Source organism: Fusarium odoratissimum, assembly GCF_000260195.1.
Source record: "Fusarium odoratissimum NRRL 54006 unplaced genomic scaffold supercont1.2, whole genome shotgun sequence".
Classification (NCBI taxonomy): Eukaryota; Fungi; Ascomycota; class Sordariomycetes; order Hypocreales; family Nectriaceae; genus Fusarium; species Fusarium odoratissimum.
The window spans coordinates 1909470-1935660 of NW_022158688.1; the positions used below are offsets into that span (position 1 = coordinate 1909470).

Sequence of the window (26191 nt, forward strand, 5' to 3'; positions counted from 1 at the left end):
TCAGTATCTTGGATAATGAGAGACTGCCACGACAAGCATTTCTGGTTCTCGCAAGGGATCAGAGATATAGGTTAATCTTGAAGAGGGAAATTACAGTGTCGAAATCGCTGTAGAGACGTGACTGCAACTGAAGAATTTTAGAAATTGTCCAGCAGCTTACACCGAAAAGTGGGCAGAACGGGCACTATAACTAGTTCGCGTTAGAGCAACGCCAGACCTGCACGGTCAATCGAACCCCTGCCTGGATCTTGAATACCTCCGAGAGATGTTCTCTTGGAGGAAAGCCGCAATAAAAAACCCAGCTCTAGTAGCACCAATATGTGCTAAGACGAGATTGCACCTTTATTTTCTCGGCAATCTGTGAATCTGTGAATTGATTTTTGATATATGCTATAGTAGAAAGGTTGATGAGGTTGGCGAAACACGGATTTAACACTAGATCCTAAATCCGTGGCCCGCCATGGAGTTATATCATGAGTTCCGACACCAAGTATTACAAAACCCTTCAACTCGCCATTTGAGTAAACTTATTTCATAGACCTGCTAGGACTTGCCAAAGGAACAGCCGTAGTATGATTTCTTAGTGTCTTCAACTTTCCACTTACAGCCTGAAATAATCAACCACTCTCGCATATCATGCATCTCATCCTTACTGGAGCCACTGGCCTCGTTGGCTCTGGCGTGCTTGACGCTATGCTCAAATTGAAAGACATCACCAAGATTTCAATACTGAGCCGCAGGCCAGTGCCAATGGCAGCAGGTGATCCCAGAGTCAATGTCATCACTCACAGTGACTTTACAAAATACAATTCAGAAGTTCTCGATCAACTGCAAGGCGCAAATGGTGTAGTTTGGGCATTGGGTATCAGCCAGCTCAAAGTAACAAAAGAGTAAGTCTGCATTTTATCGCCAATGGCACCAAGTTTGGATAAGCTGACAAGGTGCGTCAAAGTGAATATGTCACCATCACCAAAGATTTCCCTGTTGCTGCCGCCAAAGCCTTTTCCAAAATATCACCTTCCAACGAGCCTTTCCGCTTCATATACGTTTCTGGCCATGGAGCTACCCTTCAGCCGACTTCGTTGACACCCATCTTCGGTCGTGTGAAAGGCGAGACTGAGAGGGCACTTTCTGAGCTACATGCGCCGACGAAATTCCACGTCGATTCTGTACGTCCTGCTGGCGTAGATGCCACAAATCATGAGGCCATCAAACCATACATTCCCAACCCTGGTATGCTCTACAACGCTATGTATTTGTTCATGGGTCCCCTCATGAGAAACTTACTTCAGTCGTTGCATAGCCCAACGGAGAAACTTGGCCCTTTTCTCATGAATATGGCGATGGGCAAGTATGACAAGCAGTTGGATGCTGGAGGAAACGACATCTCCAGTATCAATGGTTCGAGGATACTGGAAAATGTAGCGTTCCAAAGGTTATATGAGCAATGACAGATCTTTGCAAAGATGGAGAGCTGTTCGGCAGTGGAATTTTCAAGAATGGGTCTGTAACGGCGCTATGATGGAAACGATCCGTAGATGAAGCTTTGTATCGGTTATCGCTGAGTAGTGTTGTATAGTGCAGTTGTTCTTGATCTTACCTTATTTTGTGAAGCTACGCTAAGGTATGTTCCAAGCAATACTACCTAGTAGTTATATCTTGATTTCGGCTGTTGACAAAAGCTCCTGTGGTCCCAAATAAAAACACAAAGGGTATACTTTGAGAGGAGAAGTCCATACCAGCATTTCAAAATCCACTTCAGTTGTTTGTTTCTCAGCAATATTAAGAATCCCCTTTCGAACTGATTTCGCGAAACGCCTTGTCATATTTCCATACTATATACAGCATTAAGGGCTGACATACTCGCCCTTTACTTATCTTTAGATTACCGCGGCTCGCGTTCGTCGGGAGTCTTGTGGGTCTAGAAGCAACGGGAGCGGGAAACGGGGAGGCCAGCTTTATTACCTACCTACCTACCTACCTAGATAAGACTAGGCTCATCAAGCCTCTGCCTCGACTGTATATCTCTCGTGTACCTATTTATTGAGTGTATTTAGCCAGGGCTTGGTTTTGTAATTTCGTTCTTTCTGCCTCTGTTCCTTCCATTTCTGTTTCATGCCCTTGACCCTCTCCCACGGTGCATCGCTACCAAGGTATTACCTGAGGGCGTACACGTGTGCCTCTAGTTGTTGTCATTTCTCCACGAGACTCTATACTGAGTTCCAAAGTTCTGAAGCACGTACGTTTCTTTATATGCAGTTTCTATGCCAAGCATCTTCCTTCCCCACGACAGTATTTTAATGGTACGTGCCATGACAACCAGATATGCTCAATGAAACTCAAGGACCTGGTCGTTGTATCAAGCATCTTTACTTGTGATGGTGGTTGTTGCTGCATAGCCTCTCTGCCACCCGAAAGTGATCCAAGAAATCGGCGATAATGATAAAACTTCTTGTGCTAATCTCAGGGCGATAGCGGGTGCATTAGGGGTTTCTGGATGAGATTCCACGATACCTAGTCTGGATTCAAGGCAAGCTATGCTTTGACGCCCTCAGTTTGTACTGTTGTCACTCTAAGTACAAGGAACACAGTTACCTAGGCAAGGCCAAAGGAGTTACCTGTGCCCTGGAAGCCAAGAACAAAAGGTCTCTGTTGACCTGCTTACAAAGGCTAAGCTTTTTGCTCATCGGCACTTTCCCTGTCAAGACGTTCTTGGCCTGAGTCATCACATTTATTACTCACACATCGGCGTCCAACGAGTCACTGAATTCAAAGGCCTTGATCAATTCTTTATCTCAACTACCTTACGTTGCTCAACGAACGAGCTTCAAAAATTTCAACGCTACAACGCCGGCTATAAAAACTTCAACCATGGCTCATTCCTAAACCTTATTGGAAGCATCCTTCTCGCTTTGATCAGCCTCTCGGGCGTTTTGCTCGACAACCTCAGGCGGATCCTCGATCTTGGTCATCTTGTAGATGATCATAGATGCGAACAAATCACCGGAAACGTTGACAGCGGTACGGAAGCGGTCGAGGAACCAATCAATAGCCACGATGACAGCATACATGTTGGTGAGGTCGACATTGACGGAGCGAGCAATCATGATTGAAAGAACAAGCGAGGCCGAGGGAATGGGAGATACACCGATAGAGGCCAACGTTGACAGCAGTGCAACAATGACATAGTCGGTAGGGCCCAGGGTCGTGCCTTGCGTCGCAGCCATGAAGACAACGGCGGCAGGAAGATAGATGGCGGTGCTGTTACTAGATTAGTCTTGCGCTATCAGAATTATAAGGCAGCAACTTACCCGTCCATGTTAATCAGACAGCCCAGAGGACAAGTGAATTTATAGACGGTGGAAGGAATACCCCGGTCCTTGGCGCATCGAAGAGTGACCGACAAAGTGGCAGCAGACGAAGCAGTTCCCCATGCAGTGATCCAGGCAGGAGAGATTTTGATCCAGTACGAGTAGGCATTCATCCTGGTGAAGGCGAAGAATATGATGGGCACGATGATCAGGATGTGGATGAGCATGGTGGACAGAGTGGCACCGATGAGAAGACCCAGATTCTTGCCGATCTCGCCAATGTCAAGCTTCATTAGGTTGGGCAAAATCAGGAAGAAGACACCGATAGGGGCCACCGCGATAAGGAATTTGATGATCTTGGTGATCATACGTTCAATCTCCTCGGTGACGCGAATGATGGGCGAGCGAGGGGATTCAATGAGGTATCCGACGATGATGGCAGTGATGATGACTGCAAGCAATTGGTCTTCGGCCAACGCCTTGACCACATTCGAGGGGATCAAAGAGAAGAACATATCCTGTACGACCACGGGGATGCTGCGATCATTTTCTTCTAGTTTATCCTGTTCTTTTTTATCAAGCGGGCTAGTGCTGACCACTGAGTACTGTTTGGTCCAGACGAGGCCCATCATGATACAAGACAGTGTGATGGATACGAGAGTGGTGATGACGTAGTATCCGACAGTCCATTTAGCGAGAAGAGAACCTCCTTGGCTCATCTCTCGGAGTCTGGTTACAGCGAGCAACATAGAGCAGACGATCAAGGGGAGGACTGCAACTGGTCAGCGGCCAACTCTTGGTCGAAGAAGCTGTTTCTGGCTTCATGTCAACAGGGAACTTACCGACTGCTTTAAGGGCTCTTAGCCACATGTTGCCAATAACACCGACAAGGATTGGAGCAGCTTCCGGAATATCGTCGACCTGAGTAGCGACGGCCACACCGATGGCGATAGCGAGCAGGGCGGCTACGATGATTTGAAGAGCTGAGCCGGGTTCTTTGAAACCATGCCACCACGGCTTCTTCACAACCTCCTCCTCGGCATGGTCGTGAGGAATGTCGCTGCTGGAGTTGGTAGGCACCTGTACTGGGTGTGCCTCGGGGACATCCTTGAACTCATCCTTGGTGGCCATTGTAGGAACAGCAAGCTTGGCTTGAGTTTCAAGGACTAAAGACAAGAGAGGACCGTGAAGTAGCTTTGGCAAGAGACGGAATGGAGACGAGGACTGGCACTGCAACTCCTAGTCAAACGTCAAGAGCACACCTCAGCTTTTATACCTCATGGCACTCCCTATCGCCAAGCCAAGCTGGCTACATGGGAGCAGGTGTTATGGAGCATCAAGAAATTCTGTCAAGAGAGTGACACCAGGGCATGGATGAAGTGCCCAGAGAATCGCGTGCCGAAACCAGCAAAGATGCGACACATCGAAAGAAACACTCAAGCTTGGCCTGGCTAAGAAGAGAAGGTGAGCATTACGAAATTCTTTCTCCATCGCCAAGACAACAAGTATCAACTCCTTGGTCTTGATAACCTGGTGGCTCGGGTAAGCCGACTCAGAGTCACTTGTTGGCAGACATTGTGGAGAAGACCAAGGAGTACTGGTTGATTGAGAGTTGGGATTTGCCCGAGGAGGCGACGATGCCAAGAGAAAGTGCAAGCGGACGAGTCGTTCGAAAGAAGAGCCAAGAGAGCCAAGAAGTCGAGGCACTATTCCAACCCATAACATGTTGTACATTCTCCCCAAGCCAAGCCGCCACACACGACAGAGTAACATGCATTACTGGGATGAGCCCCATGCCACAGAGATGGGGATTGCACAGACGGGGCATGAGTGTTGGTGTTATCTAGCCAAGCACGCAGTACATTCTAAGATGTTGCATGTTTTACGAAATACCAAGAATGATATCGCAGTGCCGAGACTTGCTCAAGTCCCCGCGTATCTCAACGAGAGATAAGGTGTCAGGGATCCGGCTCGAGTGGTTGTTGCTGGAGATAGCAATCATTCAGCCATGATAGCTTTCTTCGTGAAGCAGCATCACGTTAATCAACAAACCTCCAGAAGCGGATGAGCGATGTGGCGTGCTTAGGCTACTCGACTAGCGATACTATAAGCGCAGGATGACTAACGGCATTACCTGGCCGGTAGGTTCAATGATTTGAGCAACGGCTTCATCAATACAGGTCTACGGTACTCTCGCTCCCGAGGCACCAGCTCACCAATTCTGAATCAGCGGTCTCCAACAAGCCCGAGAATGGGTATTTACGTCTCCACCTCAGTAGTTGAAGCAAGGGTCTCGGTGTGCCTGTTCTTATTTCCCCCGGGGTGGAACTCTGAGCTGAACCCTGGCATCGTTTCCTTGCATGCTCTCCGTGTCTTTTGCTCCAACCGCGCTCTTATTATGGAGTCAATTGGGAGATTGCTCAGGAGTGTCTGATTCACCTGGCGGCTAATTTTTGGCCAGACATCCTCACCAGCTATCGAATATCTCTCAGCATCACAGTGCAATAGTGCATGGCTTTCCTGTGGATATATCTTTTGCCCCGTTCTCTTGGCTGACCGTGTCTTGGATCATCAAGCCGACAATTGCTACGTTCCATCGAGGATCCATGCCACCCATTGCCTCGGAACGATCTCATGCAAAAGCAAGACTCCCAACTCCTCTATCTAGTCCCAAGACGTACGCTATAAGGTAATATCGCGATTGTATGGGGACTTTTTGGAAGGCAGCGTCAGGAGATAACCGGGCATGACATCCTTACAATTGCCGCATGAGGCGATTAAGCATAACCGGACTCAGGTTCCGAACGAATCAATCATCGTAGAGGCGGCGGGAGGCAGAAACAGGCAACCTGTATCCTACACGCTAAGTAGCCTGTTTGGAGTACCTAACTAGCTTCCGTGCAAACGCCTGCTACCCCAAAAAGAAAAGGTTCTGGAAACTTACTCAGAAGAGTCGACCACGCCTCATGTCGACATTTTGGGTGTCGCCTGTATTTCGGACAGTATACGACAATGGGCAATCCCCCCTCGAGCGGTGCGCGCCAACCGCAAGATTCCGATACCTCGTTTCGTCTTGCTCCAACTCAGTCCTATTCCTCACAACGAGGGATATTTGCGAATGGCCATGGGTGTTTGAGCCTATCCCTCTATAGCTCGATGTCCGGCCGATGCTACGGCCAACGTTCGACATGGGCCTTTTCACCTTGGAGAATAGCGTATCCCAGGCGATTGAAGCGAATATGCCTTCACCCCGCAGAGCATCGACTTATTACGTTTGAATATCCACTTGAGCCCACTGAATAAAATAGGTGAACAGGATGGCTTGACTTGTTGTTAAACTCATTCAACCTAAAGCTATGAAATGGCGTATCGGTGCATCCTGTTTCCCTTTGCGAAATACATCTACGCTGGGTACTGACAGACGATAGAGAAAGGCCACATGAAAGCATCTGATGCGATAGCAAACAGAACAACCTTGAATGTCAGGATCTCGTCTGCGGGCGTCAGTGTGCTTGGCGAGTAGTGAGATTGGGAACTGATCATTCCACAAAGGGCATGTGGGAAAGTCTTGGGAGAGTCTTGGAAAAGTCTTGGGAGATAGATGGAAAGGCTTGGAGGAGAATGGTTGGGGAGTTGGAAAGCTTGGTATTGGGGTCATAATCGCAGGCATTCAATTGCAACGCCAGTCCGCTTATAGCCGTCTCTGGCCTTTGTCTTTTGCCCCTCCCCCAGACGAAGGCCAAGAAGATAATATGCTGCTGATTGGATCCCCCCGCAACGTAGGGAGGTTTCTTGTTCCTTGTGAGATGGCAAGTTGGAACTGTACGTAATGGAATACTAACAATCAGCAACTTCTCCGCAATTTCCTGGAGTTGAGACAAGCTCGGACATGTGGAGGAGAAAGCTTATGAAAAACGTCTTGTCGTGTAAGACGAACGTTGGTTGTCGTTTATAAGGTTCAGGTTTACGACAAGCCCACGTTTGTTGGTGCATGACTAACGGCAGACCATGCCCCCCCGAGGATCAACCATGGTGGCTCGAAGGAGGGAGGACATGGGCAGTGCGGCAGTCCTGGTACTGCTTCCCCGTGATGATTTGCCCAATGAATAGGACTTTTTGATGCCCTGGCTAGGTTGCTCCCGACTTCTAACCAGAACTCAATAACTACTGATTCCTGTCGAATTCGCTTCGGTGAATCCATACCTAGATCACGCGAGCTGACATGAGCTTTGGCCAGGTACATAGGAGAAGAAGCCAACTGTCTCCTGGACTTGACTGAGGCCCATGTGTGCGCTCTTTTCAACCTGGCAGTACTAGTCGGACCATCCTTCGTCAATATTATTTGACTAAGAGATTTGCGAAAATGTCTTGGCTAAATTCAGGTAGTTTTGCTTCTGCTGTTTTGTTCGTTTTCCTGATGGGCCGCAGCAAGTCTCTATCGAGGGTTTGTCAGTCATGTTCAAGTGACATGATTAAGGAAGGCATGGTCCCGTTTCTCAAGGTGTGGAATACACCTTTGGATCACGTTCTTTGGGGGAAGAAGATGAAAGAAGCTTCGGGTTACGGGCATATTCTTGGCATAGACTCTATCTCGGCGATGCACAGCTGCGAATATGATGAAAGGTATGCATATGGTGTGTTATTGACGGTGAAGGGTTACCCAGACAATTACATAGTAGGATCAGTTATCTGTCGTACTTTGACTACTACTATTATTATTATAGGTAATCAATTTGAGCTGGAATTGTTCCCATTGTTTTCAAGGTTTTGAGGGGCAACGGACAATACTAAAGCACGGCTTGATGGCACAAACGGCGCATTGTGCGCTTGACTGTTTTAGGATTAGCTCCCGTTGCTCTGCCGTATCTTGAACAAGCCGCTGTTCACCTTGCGCTGACCGAGGAGAAGGTGCAGGCAGTCGGTCAATATTGGGCAGGTTCTGAATAAAGGAACGAAACACAAATTCACACAGACAAGGGCTTTTCTTCTCTAGCATCATTCATTTGCTCTCACAGCAGTCAACATGGCGTTTATATGACCAAACACGAGGTACAACAAGAAAGTTGTCGCTAATATTAAATTGCACTAGTGACAAAGCATCATGACGATAGAGTCATCATTTGCGACATTTGTGCGGTTTTTGGCCACGACGCAATGCTATTTAATACTGGCCGTGGAAGCGACTCGAGACAGCTAGAAATTATCAACTCTACATTAACAAAACTTAAGATCATTGTTTATTCTTTTTTCTTTTTTTTATTAAAAAAAAAAAAACAAAATCAGCTGGCAAACGCTCGTGCCCTGCTCAATCACTCAAGGTGAATACAAAAACATCTTCACCAAGCACTTGTCATCCTATATTTCATCACAACACACAACGCTCGACTGTGATACACTCCAAAAATGGCGTCCACAGAAACTGTTGTCACGACCTCCTATCTCCTCGGGAACCTGCACTGCCCGACCTGTGTCACTTTGATTCGCTCCCTCTTACACGATGCCTTTGGCGACAATGTACTCTGGGTTTCCCCAAATCTCGTTACGTCCGTTGTTACAGTCGAGCACAAAGAGAACTCCTCGGCTTCGGTTGCCAGCATGCATAGGGTACTTCAAGACGCTGGTTTCGAAGTTTGCGGCCTCAACACAACCGCCAGAAATGCGAATGATCTCTATCGCACTTCACAGGTTGACGGGGAGAGTAGCCGTGTCGCCGAGCGTTCCGATGGCTGGTTGGATTCTTTCTTTCACTTTTGGCGCCCACAAGTATCACCTTTGGCGATAGAGGCCGCTCGTGCTGCCCACCTCGAAAATTGCGAAGCATGTAAATCCGAGAAAATTCCCGGAAAGTCACCATCTGATGATAAGAGTGGACTGGTTCGGGTTTCTTCTATCGTATCCGATACCCCTACCAGACGTTCTTCTCTGCCGTATCCCCTCCAAAAAGTGGTTACAGAAGCATCCCCCACTCCATCATGGCGAGTTACACTCTCTGTTGGCGGCATGACATGTGCTATTTGTGTCAATACCATCACGCAGGAGATGGAGAAGTATCCCTGGGTCACAAAAGTCGCTGTGAACCTCGTTTCTAACAGCGCAACAATCGAATACACAGATGGTGATCGAGCACAAGATATTGTTGATGCCATTGAGGATCTCGGATACGATGCTACAATCGACGAGGTTGTCAATCTACAAGAGAAAAGGGTTTCGGCTGAGGAGCGTGAGGTTGAAGTGAGTGTTGATGGCATATTTTGCCAGCGATGTCCAGAGCGAATCGTCACAACTCTCAAGGGTCTTGCTCCAGGCCGACTCCAGATCTTCCAGCAGCCTACTGTTCAGAACCCTATCCTAAGACTCCGTTATACACCTGATGCTCCAAGATTTACCATCAGGCAGATCTTGCAAGCCATCGAAGCAGCCGACGAGTCTCTCAAAACCTCAATCTACCATCCTCCCACACTCGAGGAGCGATCTCGAATCATCAGAGCCAAGCATCAACAAGCTCTGTTGTATCGTGTAATTCTTACAATTGTTTTCGCTGTCCCTACCTTTGTCCTAGGCATAGTTTACATGAGCCTACTACCAGATTCCAATCACGGAAAGATGTACCTCATGAAACCTTGGGTCTCCGGACTCAGCCGCCTCGATATTTGTCTTTTCGCCCTTGCTACGCCAGTCTACTTCTTGGCCGCTGATGTGTTTCACGTACGAGCAGTCAAAGAAGTCCGAACAATGTGGCGAAGGGGAAGTCGCATGCCCCTAATGCAACGCTTTTACAGATTCGGTAGCATGAATATGCTTGTTTCACTGGGAACAAGCATAGCCTATTTCTCCTCAGTCGCACAGATGATTGCCGCAGGGGCATCCCGGAGAGAGCATCATGAGTCTGGAGCAGAAATGTATTTTGACTCTGTCGTTTTCTTGACGCTGTTCCTTCTCTTGGGAAGGCTCATCGAGGCGTACAGTAAATCCAAGACTGGCGATGCAGTCGAAATGCTAGGCAAGCTTCGTCCAACTACAGCCCTCCTCCTTGAAAAGGACAAGGCTGGGGGCCAGATCACTAGCACTGTGCCTGTTGATCAACTTGACTCTGGAGACATCATTCGTGTGCCTCATGGTGCATCCCCTGCCGCCGATGGCATTCTCGTCAGTGGAGAGACTAACTTTGACGAATCGAGTCTCACTGGAGAATCTCGACTCATCAAGAAGACGGAAGGAGATCAAATCTTTGCTGGGACAATCAACAAGGCAGCAGCCGTTACCATGCGTGTCACGGGCGCCTCTGGGCAGTCAATGCTAGACCAGATCGTTCAAGTTGTGCGGGAAGGTCAGACAAAACGAGCGCCAATTGAACAGATCGCCGACCTTCTGACCACCTATTTCGTTCCTGTTATCACTCTCATAGCAGTCCTCACCTGGATTATCTGGATGGTGCTTGGCTTTTCTGGCGCTGTCCCAGATCACGAGGAGTCCTCTTCTGGCGGCTGGGTAGTGTTTGCCCTCCAATTTGCCATTGCCGTTTTTGTTGTTGCTTGCCCGTGTGGCCTCGCACTTGCAGCACCCACAGCCATCTTTGTAGGCGGAGGTATTGCGGCTAAGCACGGTATTCTTGCCAAAGGCGGAGGTGAAGCGTTTGAGAAGGCGAGCAAGATTGATTGCGTCGTCTTTGACAAGACGGGTACTCTCACCGAGGGAGGACAGCCGAAAATCACCGATTCTGTACTCTTCCCAGACACTTCGTCAACTGAAGAGGAACGTAGTACTTTTCTATCAGCACTCAAGGCTACCGAAGAGAGCAGCAGTCATCCTATAGCCAAAGCGATTGTCTCCTTCTGTGGTGATGCTCCGGCTAGCAATGTTCAGAATCTCGAGGAGTTGGCTGGAAGGGGCATGAAAGCCTCATTCAAGGGCGTTGACAATCAAGAGATGGACATGATTATCGGCAACGAATTGCTCATGCGAGAATTTTCAGTAAATTTGTCGCCGCACATCTCTTCGCTTCTCGATACCTGGAAATCCGAAGCCAAGTCAGTTGCTATAATCGCCACGAAGGCATCATCTGCCGATACCTGGACACTTGCCGCAGCGCTGTCCATCTCGGATCCGATCCGTCGTGAGACCATTCCTGTCATCCGAGCGTTGACTTCTCGTGGTATTCAGGTATGGATGTTGTCTGGTGACAACGTCACCACCGCCCGCGCGGTGGCGCAGCGCGTTGGCATACCCTCGTCTAATGTCCTGGCTGAGGTTCTCCCATCGGACAAGGCAGCTAAGATCTCATCTCTCCAAGCCTCTGTCCACGCACGCGGCTCAATGACCAAACGCGCTACTATCGCCATGGTCGGAGACGGGATCAACGACTCCCCCGCGCTCACGACGGCCGATGTGGGCATCGCCATAGGAACGGGAAGCGACGTAGCCATTAGCAGTGCGGCATTCGTGCTCGCAACGTCACAGCTTACGGCTGTAGTCACGCTCTTGGATCTCAGCCGCGCCGTCTTTCGACGGATTCGTGTCAACTTTGCGTGGGCACTTGTGTACAACATGCTTGCCGTGCCCGTTGCGGCTGGGTGCTTGTATCCGATTGAGACTTCAAGTGGAGAACGCGTAAGGCTGGATCCCGTGTGGGCGGCTCTCGCGATGGCTCTATCAAGCATCAGTGTAGTGTTGAGCAGCCTGAGCCTTCGGACTCGGGTTCCTGGAGTCGGATTTCGCTCTCGCAAGGTTGACATGGAGGAGTAGTATTAGGAATGGCGGTAGGGGTATTGGCAGTGGTAATGTTGGCAGTAATGGTGTAGCTGCATATTATGTCATCGTTTAGATAGTACGAGCTCACCCTCCAGATTCTCAAATTCAGGGTTCTCTTAGATATGCACAGCTTACTCTTCCGCTCTCACGCACCTCGTGCCACGCATATGCCATGTCGTCGATCTCATGTGGTGAACCAATAGACGAATTCTCGCAATCACCCTGTCTCGAAACATGTACCCAATGTGATTCTCCTTCGGTCCCGGCGGAGGTTACAAAGAATATGTCATTCACACCATTTTCATTTTCGTTGGTGTGAGTCGCTGCTCGCCCGAGGGATCCGTGATGACTTCACAGCCACGATCGATCAAATCTGTCCTCACTCAATTGAGCGTGCGCTGTTGCATCATGGAGCATTGCCGACTTAACGAGTACACAATATATTATGTACAAACGATTAAAACATGGTTTAATTGAGCAACCTAAAAATATAACACGTTGATGGTTGAGTAGACGTGGAGAGGAGAGGAGAGTTCAAAACACGTTTCATTGCGAATGAAACATGACAAGGTTCATGCACTCATCAACCTCGTATCAAGTAAAGCAAACTCCATAAAACAAGCTCTACTCGTATTTGTCCGCCACCCGCATACGCAACCGTCTCCATATGTAGACACCCTGGCTCTGAGTGCGCAATCAAGTATTTTCTCTTGAGTCATTCAAGAAAAATGCAATGTAATTTCAATCTCTAGCTACTGTAGCAATTGCATCCGGCAGTGCACGCAAATGGAATCTATTTGTCTGCTTACATCTTGATCCTCTGTCGGACTCGTCAAAATCCGGATTCGAAGGATTTGACTGTTTGTGGTAGAAACGATTACGTGATTGGTCAAAGTACCAAGTAAGCCTACCAAATTTGGTAACTGGCCCCAAACTGTAGGGGAGGACCCTGCAGAGGCGCATCGTCAGGCATAAGGAAGGCTTATTTTAAGGCACTACCGACACTGGCTTACACATTCACTGTAAGAAAATGGCTTGCAGTGAACCTCGCAAGGATGGATGGCACAGAAAAGGAATTATTGATAATTCAACACTGAATTGGAGAGATCGCGGCATGTCGCCCGATTTGTAGTGGAAAGTTGAATAATACTAAGTTGTAATTTGGTATCTGTATTGTTCTTAGATGTTGTTGTTGTTGTTGGGCCCCCAAAGATGTATACCCCATTAAATAACTCCATGATCCAAATCCTTTCAAAATGTGGCAGTGTATGATGCCTACTCCTTATCCTGATCCTAATCCTATTCCCCCATCATATCCCCGATACCAATCGGGGGGGGCGTAATACTTTGTAGAGGCCGTCAAACAACATTGATACTGCGTAATCCCGAAACCATCCAACCTAGTCCCATGACAGTGATCCAATAGTAATAATGCACACGCCCCCTTATCCCCGGGGAGGCTTCTGTCTTTCATGCAAGCCCCAATAAACGCCGGTCTTCCAGTGGAAAGACTGTAGAGTAGAAAAAACAAAAGTAGTTGTAATAGAACAAAGGGAATAATGCTGAGTGGCTTGTCGACCAACTCATGATGTATCTGGTTCTCTAAGAAAGCAGATGGAGAAGTAAAAATCAACAACCAACGCCATGCCAAGCTTTCTTTTTCGATGCGAAAAGTAACGGATGCAAAGATCGATATAGTAATGCCAAACAGCGGTCCGTGTAACGCCAAGACTATGCATTAGGTATCAAGCGCGTGCCCGGTCGTGGGTAGCTATTTATCGCACAGCGACGCTACCACCGAGAAGACGACCCCACATGCCGCGCCTTGAGCGCTGCTGCTGTTGCTGCTGCTTCTTGGATGAGGTCTCATGGAGTTGCTGGTACTGTTGGTACTCATCGGCAGTGATCTCATAAGGAAGCATGCGGCCAGCAGGCATATGAGCCTTGGGGTAGTCAACATCGGGAACGATCTGGACGGGTGAGTCGTAGAGACTGCCCTGTTGAGACTCATAGTAGTAAGGCTCAGGCTCGGAGGGCTCGAGAGGAGTAGTAGCTTGTGAGTAAGCGCGGCCAGAGGAAACAGATGAGGCGTAGGAGCTAGAAGAGCTGCTGTAGCTGAGACCAGGAGGAGTGAAGTTTCCAGAAAGGTTTCGTGCGTGCTCGGGTGTTGATCCTCGAGAGCGGGAGTGACCGCGAGAGGAGGCAGGGCTGGGATATCGGGTGGAGGCGGCATAGAGCTCCTTCTGTCGTCGCTTCTCCTCGCGGTGTCGGATCTTCCTGGCATGTCGCTCGGCAATCTTGTGACGGAGTGGCTCGAGGAAGTCGTCGAGATCACGGTAAAGGTCCTCCTCGGTGATTCGAAGATCCCACTCAAGAAGGAAGAGAAGCTGCTTCTCCATGAGGTTGACCTCAGTGCGGCTGAAACCAAAGCTGTAGCACTCAGTGGTGATGTGGCTGTAGTTGGCCCAGTGCTTGTTCTTGGGTGAGCTATCGTTGAGGTACTTGGCTGAAAGAATCAAAGCAGCGAGGAAGATGCGGTGGGCGGTACATCGCAGACCACGAGCCATGGGCTGGAGCTTCGACTTTAGGCGACCGAGGTAGACCAGTGTTGACATGAGAGTAGGGACCTGGACATTGGAAGAGACGACGAGCTGTGTGATGAACTCCTCAAGGGTGGGGAGAGCTCCGTCTTCGGATCGAACGGTTCGGGGCTCGGGACTCCTGGGAGGAGTTGGGAGGTTCTGGCGAGGCTCGGCGGGAGCGGGAGGCATGAGAGTCGAGTCGCAGGCGATGACGTTGTGGGCGGCTTGGGCGAGGTATGCGATCATATCGCGACCCACAGGCTGGTAGACGAATTGGTCCAAGGCGGTCTTGTTGAGTTCCTCCATGGTGAGGTATCGTAGTGATGTTGCAGAAGCCATTGTGTGTATGTGTATGTGTGAGTGGGTTTGAGGGAGAGGAGGAAGAGGTTGTATAAGTGGGTGGGAGAGGATGATAGGGATATACTACACGGGAGGGCGGACCGTGTGTAAGTGAAGAAGGTGGGGTGAGGTTGATAGGCCTAGAAAGAATCGACAGGCCGTGAACCTTGACCTATTGCAAAAGCAAAGCAGAGCAAAGCAAAGCAGAAGCAAAAGCGAAAGGCAGATGATTAATATTTTGATTGAATGTGACTGGAAAGAGGAACCAGGGGTCAAGCCAGATGAAGGTGCGTGAGGATTGATATATCAAGAGATCAGAGGCTCATGTGAGGACCCTAAGAAACTGGCTTCGTAAGTAATGGAGCTAAGGGTGACGTTTTGGGTGTGAATGTGGAGGATGGAGGGGGCAAGGGCGTGTCCTTTGGAGGCTGAGCGCCGCGACGCTGTCTCTAATGCTAAGGCTCGCTGAAAAACTCCAAGCCCGACAGGGGTTCACAGCGAAAGCGAGCCCCAGTGCCACAAGCGGGCTGGGTTGGGGTGTGCAGGGTACAGGTACAGGGGGGGGTCACTCACTGGGTCGTCGTAGGAGAGACTAGTCGGAGAGATGTCTCGAGACTAGGTCAGGTCCAGTTATTCAGTGGACTGCAGCTAGCAATGCAACTAACAAGCTGCTGGGGCGGTCTGGCCGGGAGGGGGATAAATGCTTAGGTTTCTTTGGTTCGTGGTGATAGAGCAAGATGCCACTCAAAAACTTGAATAGGTACTTCCGGTGGCGAAACGAGAGCGGACCGTGGCTTGGGAAGAAAGAAACCTCAACAGTAACAGATGATGATCCTTGTACTGCGTATCGTTGCGTTGCGTTGCAGAATGCGGCGTAGCAGGTAGCAAATATCACAATGTCTCGCCGGTTGCTGTGCTGCGTCCGTCTCGGTATTGGCTATGTCTCAGTTTTTTCTTGTTCGTTTTACCAAACAACGAGATTGTAACTGATTAGGCGTTTGTTTTCAGAAACGTGCCGTGGGTCCTTTGTTTCGATTGATTTTGATATTAATTAAAATGCCAGAAACAATTAAAACTGAAAAAGAAAGCAAGGTCCAGGCCCAGATTCGGCAGCCGCGAATCTAGAGGATAAGTACGTGAAGATACCTAGTGATATGTCGCTGAGAGCTGTTTGCTCTGCCGGGTACGGGATAAGGCGTTCGAGGTCCTGCGTTTGGCACGGCGATGAGCGGATAGCGGGAAAAAGAAGAATCGACACCTTTCCCAAGCCGTTCAGGAACTGCTCGGACGGGAATAAGATGCAGCGATTTAGACTTTATGTCGCTGTGGCTTGAAGCTCGATCTGGGCGAGATGCGAGTCTAAGTTGACAGCTGTGGGGGAGGCCCTGAGTGCTCTGGAGTGAACCGGAGGAATGGTGGTTAAAGTGAATGATGAATGAATACTCAAGATGAGTGAGGTATTTGAAATAGGTGACGTGAGTGGATGATACCCAAGGCTGGCCGATAGATCAAGATCGGGAAAAAAAAGCTTGAGTCTATTGGTGTGGATGTTGATGGTGATGGAGATCAGATGAGATGAGATGCTCAGGAAAGGAAAGAGGTCAAGAGTTATATAACCAAACGATGATATCAAGACCGGCTTGACAAGGGAAGGAATATTGGTTATTCGGTTCTTGATTAATCCAGAGGGTCAGGTTGGACTGGAATTTTAAGATTGCATACAAAGGGAGAGAGCTTGCACCTCCGCAGAGTATTGAATTGAAGGGTTGAGATGGCGGTTGGCGAGCCTGCACCAAACAAGAATCGATCGATAGTGGGCGGGGGAATTAATGATGCGAGAATCGTCAAGACTCGTCAGGAAAGGTACGTAATTATTGTTGTCCAAGGGATGAGATGTGCTGTACCTGCCAGAGGTATGCGGGAATGGATGGTCGAAACGGGCGTGGCAAGACGAGGCAAACGAGAAACAAACACTTCAGTGTATGATCGGCCCCAAGAATTCCAGACGCAACGGAAGAGAGAGAGAGAGGAGATGGAGGTGGTGGTGGTGGTGGAGTCGGAGTCGGATTAGGATGGGATGGGATGGGATGAAGAGTGATAATAATAAAAAAAAGGTCGAGACATGAAACGGAAGTAATGGGCATCTTAATAGCAATACCTGGTCTTGCTCTGTCTACGCGAGAGTCTCGAGATTGTGAAATTCATTGGCTCACTCTACTTGATTGCGATGGATTACTGTAGATGCGCTGGCTACGAATAGAAGCACAGCTAAGCCCTTTCAGAGGCAGAAGAATCCTCCTCCAACCAAGCAGCATACACACGTCCTCATCTCGAGGCCCGTGAACTCAGAACCGCCCAGCAGGACCGTGTATGAGTTTTTAGAAACCACGAATTCCTCCGGCCAGTAGAATCTCCAGGCTCTGCATCTCTCTAAACGCTGGGGGAGCCAGGGGCTGGGCTGCCTTGTCCGTGCGTGATTGGCCGCAGAGAAACATCAAACACGCGAAACTGGCTGCAGGCATTTCTTCGGGCGGCTCTGCATCCCACGATTGGTCGAGGTGCAACTTGACTTGAAACCGGGCTATCTGATGCAAAACTGGGGCTGGGCTTGGGCTGGGCTTGGGTTGATGTTTGGTGAGGGGGAGGCGAAGAAAAGAAGACCCCAAAAAGATCAAGATCAACGCCTGGAGGGGAAACTAAAGTTGGTAAAGATGAGGACCCTGCATTTCTTCAACTCTTGAACGCGTACCACGAGTTGAATGATCTACAGGGCTCGAGTAAGAGACCCCTCACTCACGTTACAAACATGGTTATAGATATGTTTATCCTGAACATCCATATATAAGCGCTCATATAAGCCAGAGCACGTACCCTCAGGCATTAAAACAAATGCACCACCGTTTAATAAAGCATGAATGACAAGGGAACCCGTGCGTGCATCTACCTACAGCGAGCGGGCCGCTTAAACAGCTCAACGACTCGACGTACAATCGTGGCGGTTGACTTGATTTGGGTTACAGCGTTTCGGCTCTCTCGTCCCGCCTTGTGCAGCACCCGTACAGAGACGGAGACAGGTCAATCTCGCTCCGAAAGACGCTGTATCTTGCATGTTGACCGCACACGTGTTTCGGTCAGAAAGGCTATGTCTGTCTCTACTGTACTGTACTGTATCTCCGTGATAAGAGTCCTGCTTGATGCTACGCTGCACTGTACCTGTGGCTGTCTGCAAGTACAAACAGCCCATTCATTTGCCTTTCAAGCCCTGCATTAGGTAAAATGTCAAAAAACCATGAAATCACTGGTTGACATGATTCATTCCCTGCGCCACTATCTACGCTACGCAAATCATACAAACGGAATATCATACCGTAGTCAAGTCGGACGGCGGAAGCAAATAATGCAAGACGCCAAGAGGAGCTGACTTGCGACACTTTGGGTCCTCTTTAGCCTTTCTCGTTCGTCTGTGTTTCCTCTGGCTTCGCTTCAGGGTAATTGCCTTGTAACGCAAACACAAACACAAACGAACAGCCAGCTAGCACAGCACACTTCAAACACCCGTCGGCTAACCTTCAACTACCCGGTATTGTTGTTTGTATGTATCTTGATCTAACCCCAGCTGTCCGGAGCAAAAAGAGAGGCCAATGCGTTCAAACCCACGTTATTCAGCTGGCCTGTGTGTGGTGTAAGTTATCGCACTTGCAGAGTATAGCACTTCACGATGGAGGTTTATTAGCTTATCAGACCACTTTTCTCTTCTCTTCCCTTTTCTTTTCACTATTTCAAATAAGCGCAGCCATATGCCAATCGTGAGACTCAAATTGACTTGGTGGCGCTTCACTCAGACCCAAACCCTTGGGTTCAGATCCAAACGAGCGAGACCTGTAGCGGAAAGGATGGCGGATGGCGGTTTGACGGGGCGTCGTTCACCACCGAGTCACATTCCTATCGTCACCCACCGTTTCTTTTTCTTCTTCCGCTGCTTCTGCTTCCGGTTGTGTCTTATTATTTTCTCTGTCGTGATGGCTTCGTCTAGGGGCCGACGGCGTTCGGAAGACGGCCACAGACCCCAACACCTGAGATAATCGGTTGGCTAACTAATAATTGCCAGCATAACAATGCCTCAAGAACGAGGTCTTGGCGATCCATAATATCAAACCACGGGTTCAATCTGTCCGTTCTATGGATAGTACTATCCACAGCGGCCATCCCGCAATAGACTCATCGAGTCCTATCGGTTATGCATAGTCCACTGAGCCAAGAAGGGCCTCCCATTTCGTGCATATGCATTCCGGGCTTCATGGACATCCTCTCCCTACAGAGGCATGTGGTGATAATCGTCAATCACCGACCTCCTTCACCTGACGCTATCAGCCAGCCTCGAAGCGATAGCCCATCAAGTCAACCGTTTCATCCCTTGTCTCTGTTCATTGTCTGTAGACTGTCCGTCCTTGAAGATCAAACTGCCATCTGTCTCAGTCCATGCAAATAGTCCCCAGACTCTAGGCCTGAAGGAGAAGCACTAGAGCACCCCCTGCACAACATCTCTCCTGTGAGTGCTGCGAGATGCAACCACCAGGCTTCAGCACACTGACTGATCCCGTCGGTCGGCAGACGCCACTAGCTTGGCTCGGGAGCAGCCCGTTTGAGGAATGCACAGGTAAGAAAAGGGTGGGCATCACCGCCAATGGCTCACGCGAGGGAGACTTTTTATCCTTACAGAGCAACACCTGATCTGATGATTACAGCCCTGTCTATCTATTCCTTGCAAACCTTGCCCTGACAAAGGAAGAAAGGCTGATCAATAAAACCCATTCAGGGTGATGAGAGCTATCAACTGAAGCCACTCGAAAAAGGCATCGATGGTCAATTCTGCATACCAACCAAGAGGCCCCTGCACTGATAGCAAACGCCCCCCTTGACCTTCAAGTTCAAGCCCTGGAGATCCCCATCGAGCTCGACCAGGATCTTCGTTCCCATTCCCATTTTTAGCCTTTCCTCACCAAGACTCACCCACTCAACCACTCACTCACAGCTCACAGCAGCCCTACACTACGCTACAATTGTCGGCCCGCCGTAGATTCTTCAGCCAAGTCGAGATTGAGTTAGCTTGGTCGATTCGTCTCTCCTGCCATGAGGGCATCGAGGATCGGATGTGCAGTGATCATCTGAGTATATCGCGAGATCTGGTGGTCTGATTGAATTTATGGCTCTATCTTTTTTCCGAGTGACGACGTCTCTAGCATGACCATTTGCATTCACTTGTTCCTGAAAGTCATGTCACTAATCTACTCATCTCATCGGACGTGGAAAAAAACTCTTTCTCACCGCTGTTGATCTTGGTTGGAGCCATGAAATCTGCTGCAACCACTGACAGTTCGCAGGGAGTCATTCATCCATCCATCCTCTCATGATAGTCACCCACAGCAGTCCACAGTCCACTCACTATCAAGCCCCTAGCCCCTGGCCCCTGACCCCTGAGCCATTCATGGCAAACACACTGAAGCCACAGTCGCACGCCCCCCAAGATCCTCTCATATCTGGCTCAGCTGATTGGCCAGCCCCGCATATGTATCCCTGACGCCTGCATGTCAAAAACGCGTGGCTCTGACTCGCTGCAAAAGAGTTTGCTCGGTAGAGATGTGGCTGAGGTCGGTATTCGTCGTCTTGGTTTACGCACAGTGACTGTGGCTCATGCTCCGGATGTAGACTGTGGCGACGCCGACACGTAGGTATGTACGAGACCGGCCGGCCGACCGACCGCTTTCGGGGCCTGCAGTTCCCCGTCTTCTCCCTGCGGTCAAGGTTAAACCGTATTATCGTTTGGCTGGTTTCGGTTTATGCAGCTATTCGCGGTATGTTTTGTGGTTGATTCTATAGGTTACGGTTGTGCTTAGTTCGTGACTTGTCCTCCACTCATACTACCGTGGACTCGTGCGTTGTAGTTGGTCCACCCAATATCCATCTCGACCTTGCCTTGGAAACCTGATATTCAAGACGGTCATCATTTGATCTCAAGGCCCAACAAACCCATAAACTCTCAAGGATCAATCAGCCACTATCTCGGGCCTTTCATGCCATACTCCCAAGGTCTCTCCTAGTAGAAGTGGCTGCTGAGGGGTCAATGCCATCTCATGACCTGGTCTGGGCCACTTTGTCCGCGTGGTTGGGCTAGCCTAGCCTCATGTTCAAGTTCATGCTCATGCCCAACATCAACACCATTGCTTGTGACGATGCGGGGAAGATGGACTAGAGCCAGGCTAAAAGTTACTGCCTTGAATCCATCCGTGATCGGGGCATCAATATGACTCCTCATATTGCGGTGAAGACAAAGTCCAACTTGTATTCAATGCTGGATCTACAATTAACCGATCAATCCAACCACACCAAACCAACCCAAATAAATCAAGCATAATTGTTTGTTCATGTTCATCCTCTTTGATATCCTTCTTCCGTGGTCGCGTCCGAAGCTTTCCTCGCCCTCTGCGGCCCCGGTTGATCGGTCGGTCCGGGCGAATCTCGAACGGAGCGGAGTTCCGGCTGCCTCTGCCTCTGGTCCCCAGTTTTCGAGCCTCGGCTCAACCCGTGGGATTGGCGCTTCCCGCTGTTAGACGTTTGGCCCTGGTCCAGCTGCTGCACTGCCGCTGACGATCGCCTGAACACAGGCGAGAGCTACCATAAGCCAGACCTAGTATCTCAGCAGTGTAGGGATTCAAGATTGATGCATTATGACATAGCTTGAAGAGGCTTCTCAAGAGTCACGATATTTTTATTGCTGAGTTTACTAGCCTTGGCCCTCGAATTCAAGGCCATCAATGTATTGGCTCTAGAGTCTCTGTTCTCTTGGCTGCCTCCCGTACCTATCTGATGCCAACAACAAAACAACTCCAACGTAAACAATATAGGTAGTATACGAATACAACACAGCCCCAATAATTATCGGGGGTCGTTTCATAAATTTTTCGATACATCCTTCACTGCAGTTGAAACACGATACTCCAACATTGGATCTGTCCTTCATCGCAGCTCAGGCGCTTACACTGCAAGCGCCGGTTTCACTACATGCCCTTGCTCACTATTCTCGTCAGGCGGCTAATTACCCAAACATGCCATGGAGCTTACATGATCCTGCAGAAATAAACAAGTTACCAGAATAGAATTACATATCGTAGTACCGGCGGTTCTTTAATTTGGCATGCCGGACGAACTACGGGCGTCTATCTGTTATGTTACATTATGCTTCTATATTGAATAGACGCCCGTAGAATCTTATATAGATTGTGGCCCTTTCATTTCTTCCGTGGCAGTGCAAGAATGCCAAGATGATCCAGACCAATAAATTAATCAGAGACATACAATGCCATTGTTATCGTGGTCTGTTGTAATGGCCGGCTGCTACTATCGGCCCCCGTTCGTCCCGAGTCGTCGGTAAATATCCTCAAACTCTTCCGAGGATTGGAATGGGCTGTGTCACGATGGGCTACGAAATTGGTCTTTGTAATTCCTCCCAACAATGCTTCCCATTTTTTTTTTTTTTGTGTCTCACGGCCAAATGACTGTTGTTCGCTTTCTGGTCTGTGTCTAACACGTAGATGATCCGACAGTTCTCACAGCACGTTCCCAACACTGGTCATGATGGCATATACAGTCATGGTTATTTATCAATTATTCTGTCTTGGTGTGCATCTCCGGATATCAAACCGCACGCTGAGCCACATGTCTACAAAGCACATCCCAAAACCAAAGCATTGCGAATAAGAAGTCTGCCGCCCTTGCTGAAAGAGAACCTATTTTATCATGTTTTCCGTTCGCCTTCCAAACGCCTGAAATTCAGGCTGTTGCTTACCCGTTGGTTTACACCTGTTCTGCCACGTCAACTTCATACCGTTGTCTCTCATGATTTGGCCAAACCCCCAACAGCTTTCAACCCAACGGCTAAGTTAGTCACGCATATTGTTGGTCATCATAAGCATTACTGGTGAGCCTCGTGAGTGGCCAATCAATAAACGAGGTCAAGCTAGGCCAGGCGAGTCAATGTCTGTTTGTCGCCCAACTGGATAATCACTGCGCGATGCTGCTTGGGCATTGCTGCTGTTGCCATATCAATGTCATCTTCTCCTTGGCCTAGGAGAAGCGCCAACAGTATCTCGGAAAGAGAGAATACCTTGGTCCCGCTCGTCATTCGGCGGTGGAGTTTTAGTGCATCTGCATCTGCATCATCTGGTATGGAGCTCCATATCCCATCTAGTGATAGTAGCCATTTGTCTGGGCGGGTGCTTGCTCTTGTGCCAGGAGAGGCTCGAAGTAGGGGTGGTTGTAGGCAGCCTTGGCTGAAATACGCCCAGCAGGGTCGTACACCAACAGCATCTCGAGCAATTCAAGTCCATGGGCGTCGAGGTCCTTGCAAAGGTCCTTACTGTAGTCGCGCTGCCACTTGGGGAAGGATGCCTTGAAGTCAGGGTAGGAAGTGACGCCAGGCCAGTTCTCTTCAGTGGGGGTGCCGAGGATGCTATTAGATTGTCAGCGAGAGGAAATTCGAAGCTCTATAAAATCTTAATACTTACCGGAAGATCTTGAAGATCTCATCAATTTCAGAGTCACCAGGGAAGAGAGGCTTTCTTGTACACATTTCGGCAAAGATACAGCCAACGGACCACATGTCGACACCAGTCGAGTATTGACGCCCTCCTAGGAGAATTTCAGGGGCTCGGTACCAAAGAGTAACGACTTCGTGGGTGTAGGTGCGTAGAGGCACGCCAAAGGCACGGGCAAGACCGAAATCAGCGAGCTTGAGGTTACCCTCCTTATCGATCAGGAGGTTCTGGGGCTTGAGATCGCGGTGGAGGACACGGTGGGAGTGGCAGTATTTGATACCGTCGCAAAGCTGGAACATGAACTTTCGAACAACCATATCGCCCAGGCCAAGATGCTGCAAGTGAGGGGATGAACCCTCGGGCAGGGCCTTGCCTCGACCACCATCGCTCACGGGGAGAGACTCCATGTACTTCTTGAGATCGAGGTCGAGAAACTCGAAGACAAGGTACAGCTTGTGACCATCGGCATGGACGATGTTGAACAGACGAACAATGTTGGGATCTCGCATCTCCTTCAGGAGAGAGATTTCGCGGATGGCGGTACTGGGGACGCCCTCATCTTCAGCTTCGAGGCGGATTTTCTTCAGGGCGACAATTCGGCCGCCATTGGCAAGGTCTCGAGCTTTGTAGACGACACCGTAGGTACCTGGAAAGTGTCAGCGTTGGGTTTTCGGGAGGGCAAAGCCTGTGGCGTGAAGATTACAGGGCAAGCATCACAAGGCTTGTCTGTACACGTACCTTCACCAATCTTTTCCAACTTTTGGTAGTTCTCCATGGTCGGTGATATGTCCCTGTACCTGTTTTGCGAAGAAGGAAAGGTAGATCGAGGGTCGGATTGAAGAAAGGATGAAACGCGCGAGTCGCTTCTAGAGGAATTAAGCGAGAGACACTGCGTCGGCGGCGTTGACGGTGCTAGCTGAAGGTCAAGCTCGAGATGCGGTGGGACAGATCAGAGTAAGGCAAGGTAGGACAAGGATCGGTGTGGGTATGTGTCTCGTTTCGTTATGCGATCGTTATGAGATGGAGAGATGCGTGGAACAAGTCCAGACTCGAGTTGCTCCAATAGCAGAGAAAGTGTCTTATCTTACCGTCTTTGTCTCCTTGCTCGTCGGTGACCTTTGAAAAAGAGGCTCTACCGATCGATGGTGGGGGAGGAAAGAAGAGAGCAAGGCGGGGGACGTAGTTAGACGAAGAAAAAGGGTCCAGCTACTAACTAAGGTAACCGTGAACCAACACCTGGAAATGAAGAGGTACAGCAAAAGATTCAACGCCAGCAATGCAAGGGGTTTTTGAAGGGCGGATTGACGAACATTCGTACTCTTGGTAGTGAGAATCGCCAAAATGGTGATGCTGATGGCGGCGTCGTTGCTGAGATTTGGGTTTGTGGCGGGCGTTGTGGACAATGTGCCTGAAAGTCCCTGAGATCTCTCTCGCGATGGAGGATGAAATCAAATTACCTTGTCTTGTGTTTACTTTGGACGAGAAGGGACTGGACTTGTTTAGTTTCGTTTGGCGCGTCAACAATGCATGGAACCTACTCACGCATCATTCAGTGCAGTGGCAGCGCGATCCTTACAAGTCAAGTCACTAAAGACCAGGAACCTTCAGAGGGCGCCCCCCTGTAACGATCACAGCACGACAGCAGCTGAAGTCATCCAATAGCGCATCCCTTGGGACTAGCTCGATTGCTCAAGTTTGACTTCTGATCAGCCATTGGTGAGTGATTCACAAGCCCAATTACATCCAATATTCTTCTTCTCCTGGTTGTCTCGGGGAGGCGGGCAATTTGAGGCTGATGAAATACGCGTCTTGGTCGCGTTCCAATCTCTTTGTCTCTTCTTTGTCTTTGTCTCTGGATCTGTCTCGGGAGTGTTCAAAGAGTGACGTTGTTCGGAATGGCCATAGGTAAGGAGATATTAGTCATGGAGCAAAACTGTCACTTAGTTTTATTGGATGGATACCGCTGAGGAATTTCGCCAAGTCATAGATATATTGATTGCAGACGTCCTGACTCAAGCTGACATACTTCTTACGCTTATGAAAGTCAAAGTCTCGGATGTTGTATATTCACCCAGCAACAATAGCTTATCTTGGTTGCCAAGAGAAAGGGGATGTCTTTAATGAACAGCATAATAATAAATGCTCCGTGCAGTGGAAAGAAAACTCTATATGGAATTGCTTTATCACCATGTATATATGTCAGACATACGAGAAGCAAAAAATCAATCCGACGCAGGCCTGATTCGAACAGACGCCTCCGAAGAGAATAGATTTCTAGTCTATCGCATTAGACCACTCTGCCACTGCGCCTTAGCGAATTGATAAAAGACAAGAAATGATTGGCAATTATACAGCTGATCCAAACAGAGATAGGCGATAACGGGGACATAAGAAGCAGTACTCATGGGCGACGGTCGAGATATATGATAGAATCCGTGACTTTGGGGTTTTATTTAGTTGCGAAAAGCATGCTTAAATTTATTCAAGTTTAAAATCACCGTGTTTGTATGTCTAGTTGCTGAGACAATTGGGTTGCATGACACGTATTTATTGAGTTGATGTATCAAAACTTTAGCATCAAGCACGGGGGCTTTAGATGGCACTGTAGGCACGAAATCTA

The 26191-nt window shown here is 49.1% G+C and overlaps 8 protein-coding genes and 1 non-coding gene across 13 annotated transcripts; 3 read left to right on the plus strand and 6 right to left on the minus strand.

The window, feature by feature from the left end:
- The first annotated feature begins 519 nt into the window (after positions 1–519).
- On the plus strand, positions 520–1777 carry FOIG_02274 (uncharacterized protein). Its single transcript, XM_031199515.1, has 2 exons — positions 520–890; positions 953–1777. The coding sequence occupies exons 1-2, from the start codon at positions 637–639 to the stop codon at positions 1449–1451; spliced, it is 753 nt and encodes a 250-aa protein (XP_031071552.1). The 5' UTR covers positions 520–636; the 3' UTR covers positions 1452–1777.
- An 822-nt stretch (positions 1778–2599) lies between these two features.
- Positions 2600–5409, minus strand: FOIG_02275 (uncharacterized protein). Of its 2 annotated transcripts, XM_031199516.1 has the most exons (3): positions 4154–5409; positions 3312–4083; positions 2600–3261 (listed from the first exon to the last, which is right to left on the minus strand). In XM_031199516.1, the coding sequence occupies exons 1-3, from the start codon at positions 4440–4442 to the stop codon at positions 2883–2885; spliced, it is 1440 nt and encodes a 479-aa protein (XP_031071553.1). In that variant the 5' UTR covers positions 4443–5409; the 3' UTR covers positions 2600–2882. The 2 variants fall into 2 exon arrangements, with proteins under 2 accessions (XP_031071553.1, XP_031071554.1); XM_031199517.1 differs by having other exon boundaries at positions 3312–5409.
- A 38-nt stretch (positions 5410–5447) lies between these two features.
- On the plus strand, positions 5448–8118 carry FOIG_02276 (uncharacterized protein; the record flags this gene model as incomplete). 3 transcript variants are annotated; one of them, XM_031199520.1, is made up of 3 exons in its annotated part: positions 5448–6619; positions 6740–7693; positions 7740–8118. In XM_031199520.1, the coding sequence occupies exon 3, from the start codon at positions 7780–7782 to the stop codon at positions 8080–8082; it is 303 nt and encodes a 100-aa protein (XP_031071557.1). In that variant the 5' UTR covers positions 5448–6619; positions 6740–7693; positions 7740–7779. The 3 variants fall into 3 exon arrangements, with proteins under 3 accessions (XP_031071557.1, XP_031071556.1, XP_031071555.1); XM_031199519.1 differs by having other exon boundaries at positions 5448–7693; XM_031199518.1 differs by having other exon boundaries at positions 6740–8082.
- Positions 5753–7248, minus strand: FOIG_02277 (uncharacterized protein). The gene has a single exon (XM_031199521.1). The coding sequence runs from the start codon at positions 6979–6981 to the stop codon at positions 6655–6657; it is 327 nt and encodes a 108-aa protein (XP_031071558.1). The 5' UTR covers positions 6982–7248; the 3' UTR covers positions 5753–6654.
- A 130-nt stretch (positions 8119–8248) lies between the features above and the next one.
- Positions 8249–13431, plus strand: FOIG_02278 (uncharacterized protein). The gene has a single exon (XM_031199522.1). The coding sequence runs from the start codon at positions 8715–8717 to the stop codon at positions 12051–12053; it is 3339 nt and encodes a 1112-aa protein (XP_031071559.1). The 5' UTR covers positions 8249–8714; the 3' UTR covers positions 12054–13431.
- Positions 12781–17095, minus strand: FOIG_02279 (uncharacterized protein). 2 transcript variants are annotated; one of them, XM_031199523.1, is made up of 2 exons: positions 15554–17070; positions 12781–15323 (listed from the first exon to the last, which is right to left on the minus strand). In XM_031199523.1, exon 2 carries the CDS (start codon positions 14978–14980, stop codon positions 13835–13837), a length of 1146 nt encoding a protein of 381 aa, XP_031071560.1. In that variant the 5' UTR covers positions 14981–15323; positions 15554–17070; the 3' UTR covers positions 12781–13834. The 2 variants fall into 2 exon arrangements, with proteins under 2 accessions (XP_031071560.1, XP_031071561.1); XM_031199524.1 differs by having other exon boundaries at positions 13072–15315; positions 15554–17095.
- A 1808-nt stretch (positions 17096–18903) lies between these two features.
- FOIG_02280 (uncharacterized protein) lies at positions 18904–19963 on the minus strand (the record flags this gene model as incomplete). The annotated part of the gene is made up of 3 exons (XM_031199525.1): positions 18904–19053; positions 19573–19712; positions 19858–19963. The coding sequence occupies 3 exons, from the start codon at positions 19961–19963 to the stop codon at positions 18904–18906; spliced, it is 396 nt and encodes a 131-aa protein (XP_031071562.1).
- Positions 19964–22503: 2540 nt separating this feature from the next.
- Positions 22504–25099, minus strand: FOIG_02281 (CMGC/CDK/CDC2 protein kinase). Its single transcript, XM_031199526.1, has 3 exons — positions 24310–25099; positions 23542–24217; positions 22504–23486 (listed from the first exon to the last, which is right to left on the minus strand). The coding sequence occupies exons 1-3, from the start codon at positions 24344–24346 to the stop codon at positions 23222–23224; spliced, it is 978 nt and encodes a 325-aa protein (XP_031071563.1). The 5' UTR covers positions 24347–25099; the 3' UTR covers positions 22504–23221.
- A 700-nt stretch (positions 25100–25799) lies between these two features.
- FOIG_02282 lies at positions 25800–25881 on the minus strand. Its single transcript has one exon. It is a non-coding gene; the product is annotated as a tRNA-Ser (tRNA).
- Between the last annotated feature and the right edge of the window lie 310 nt (positions 25882–26191).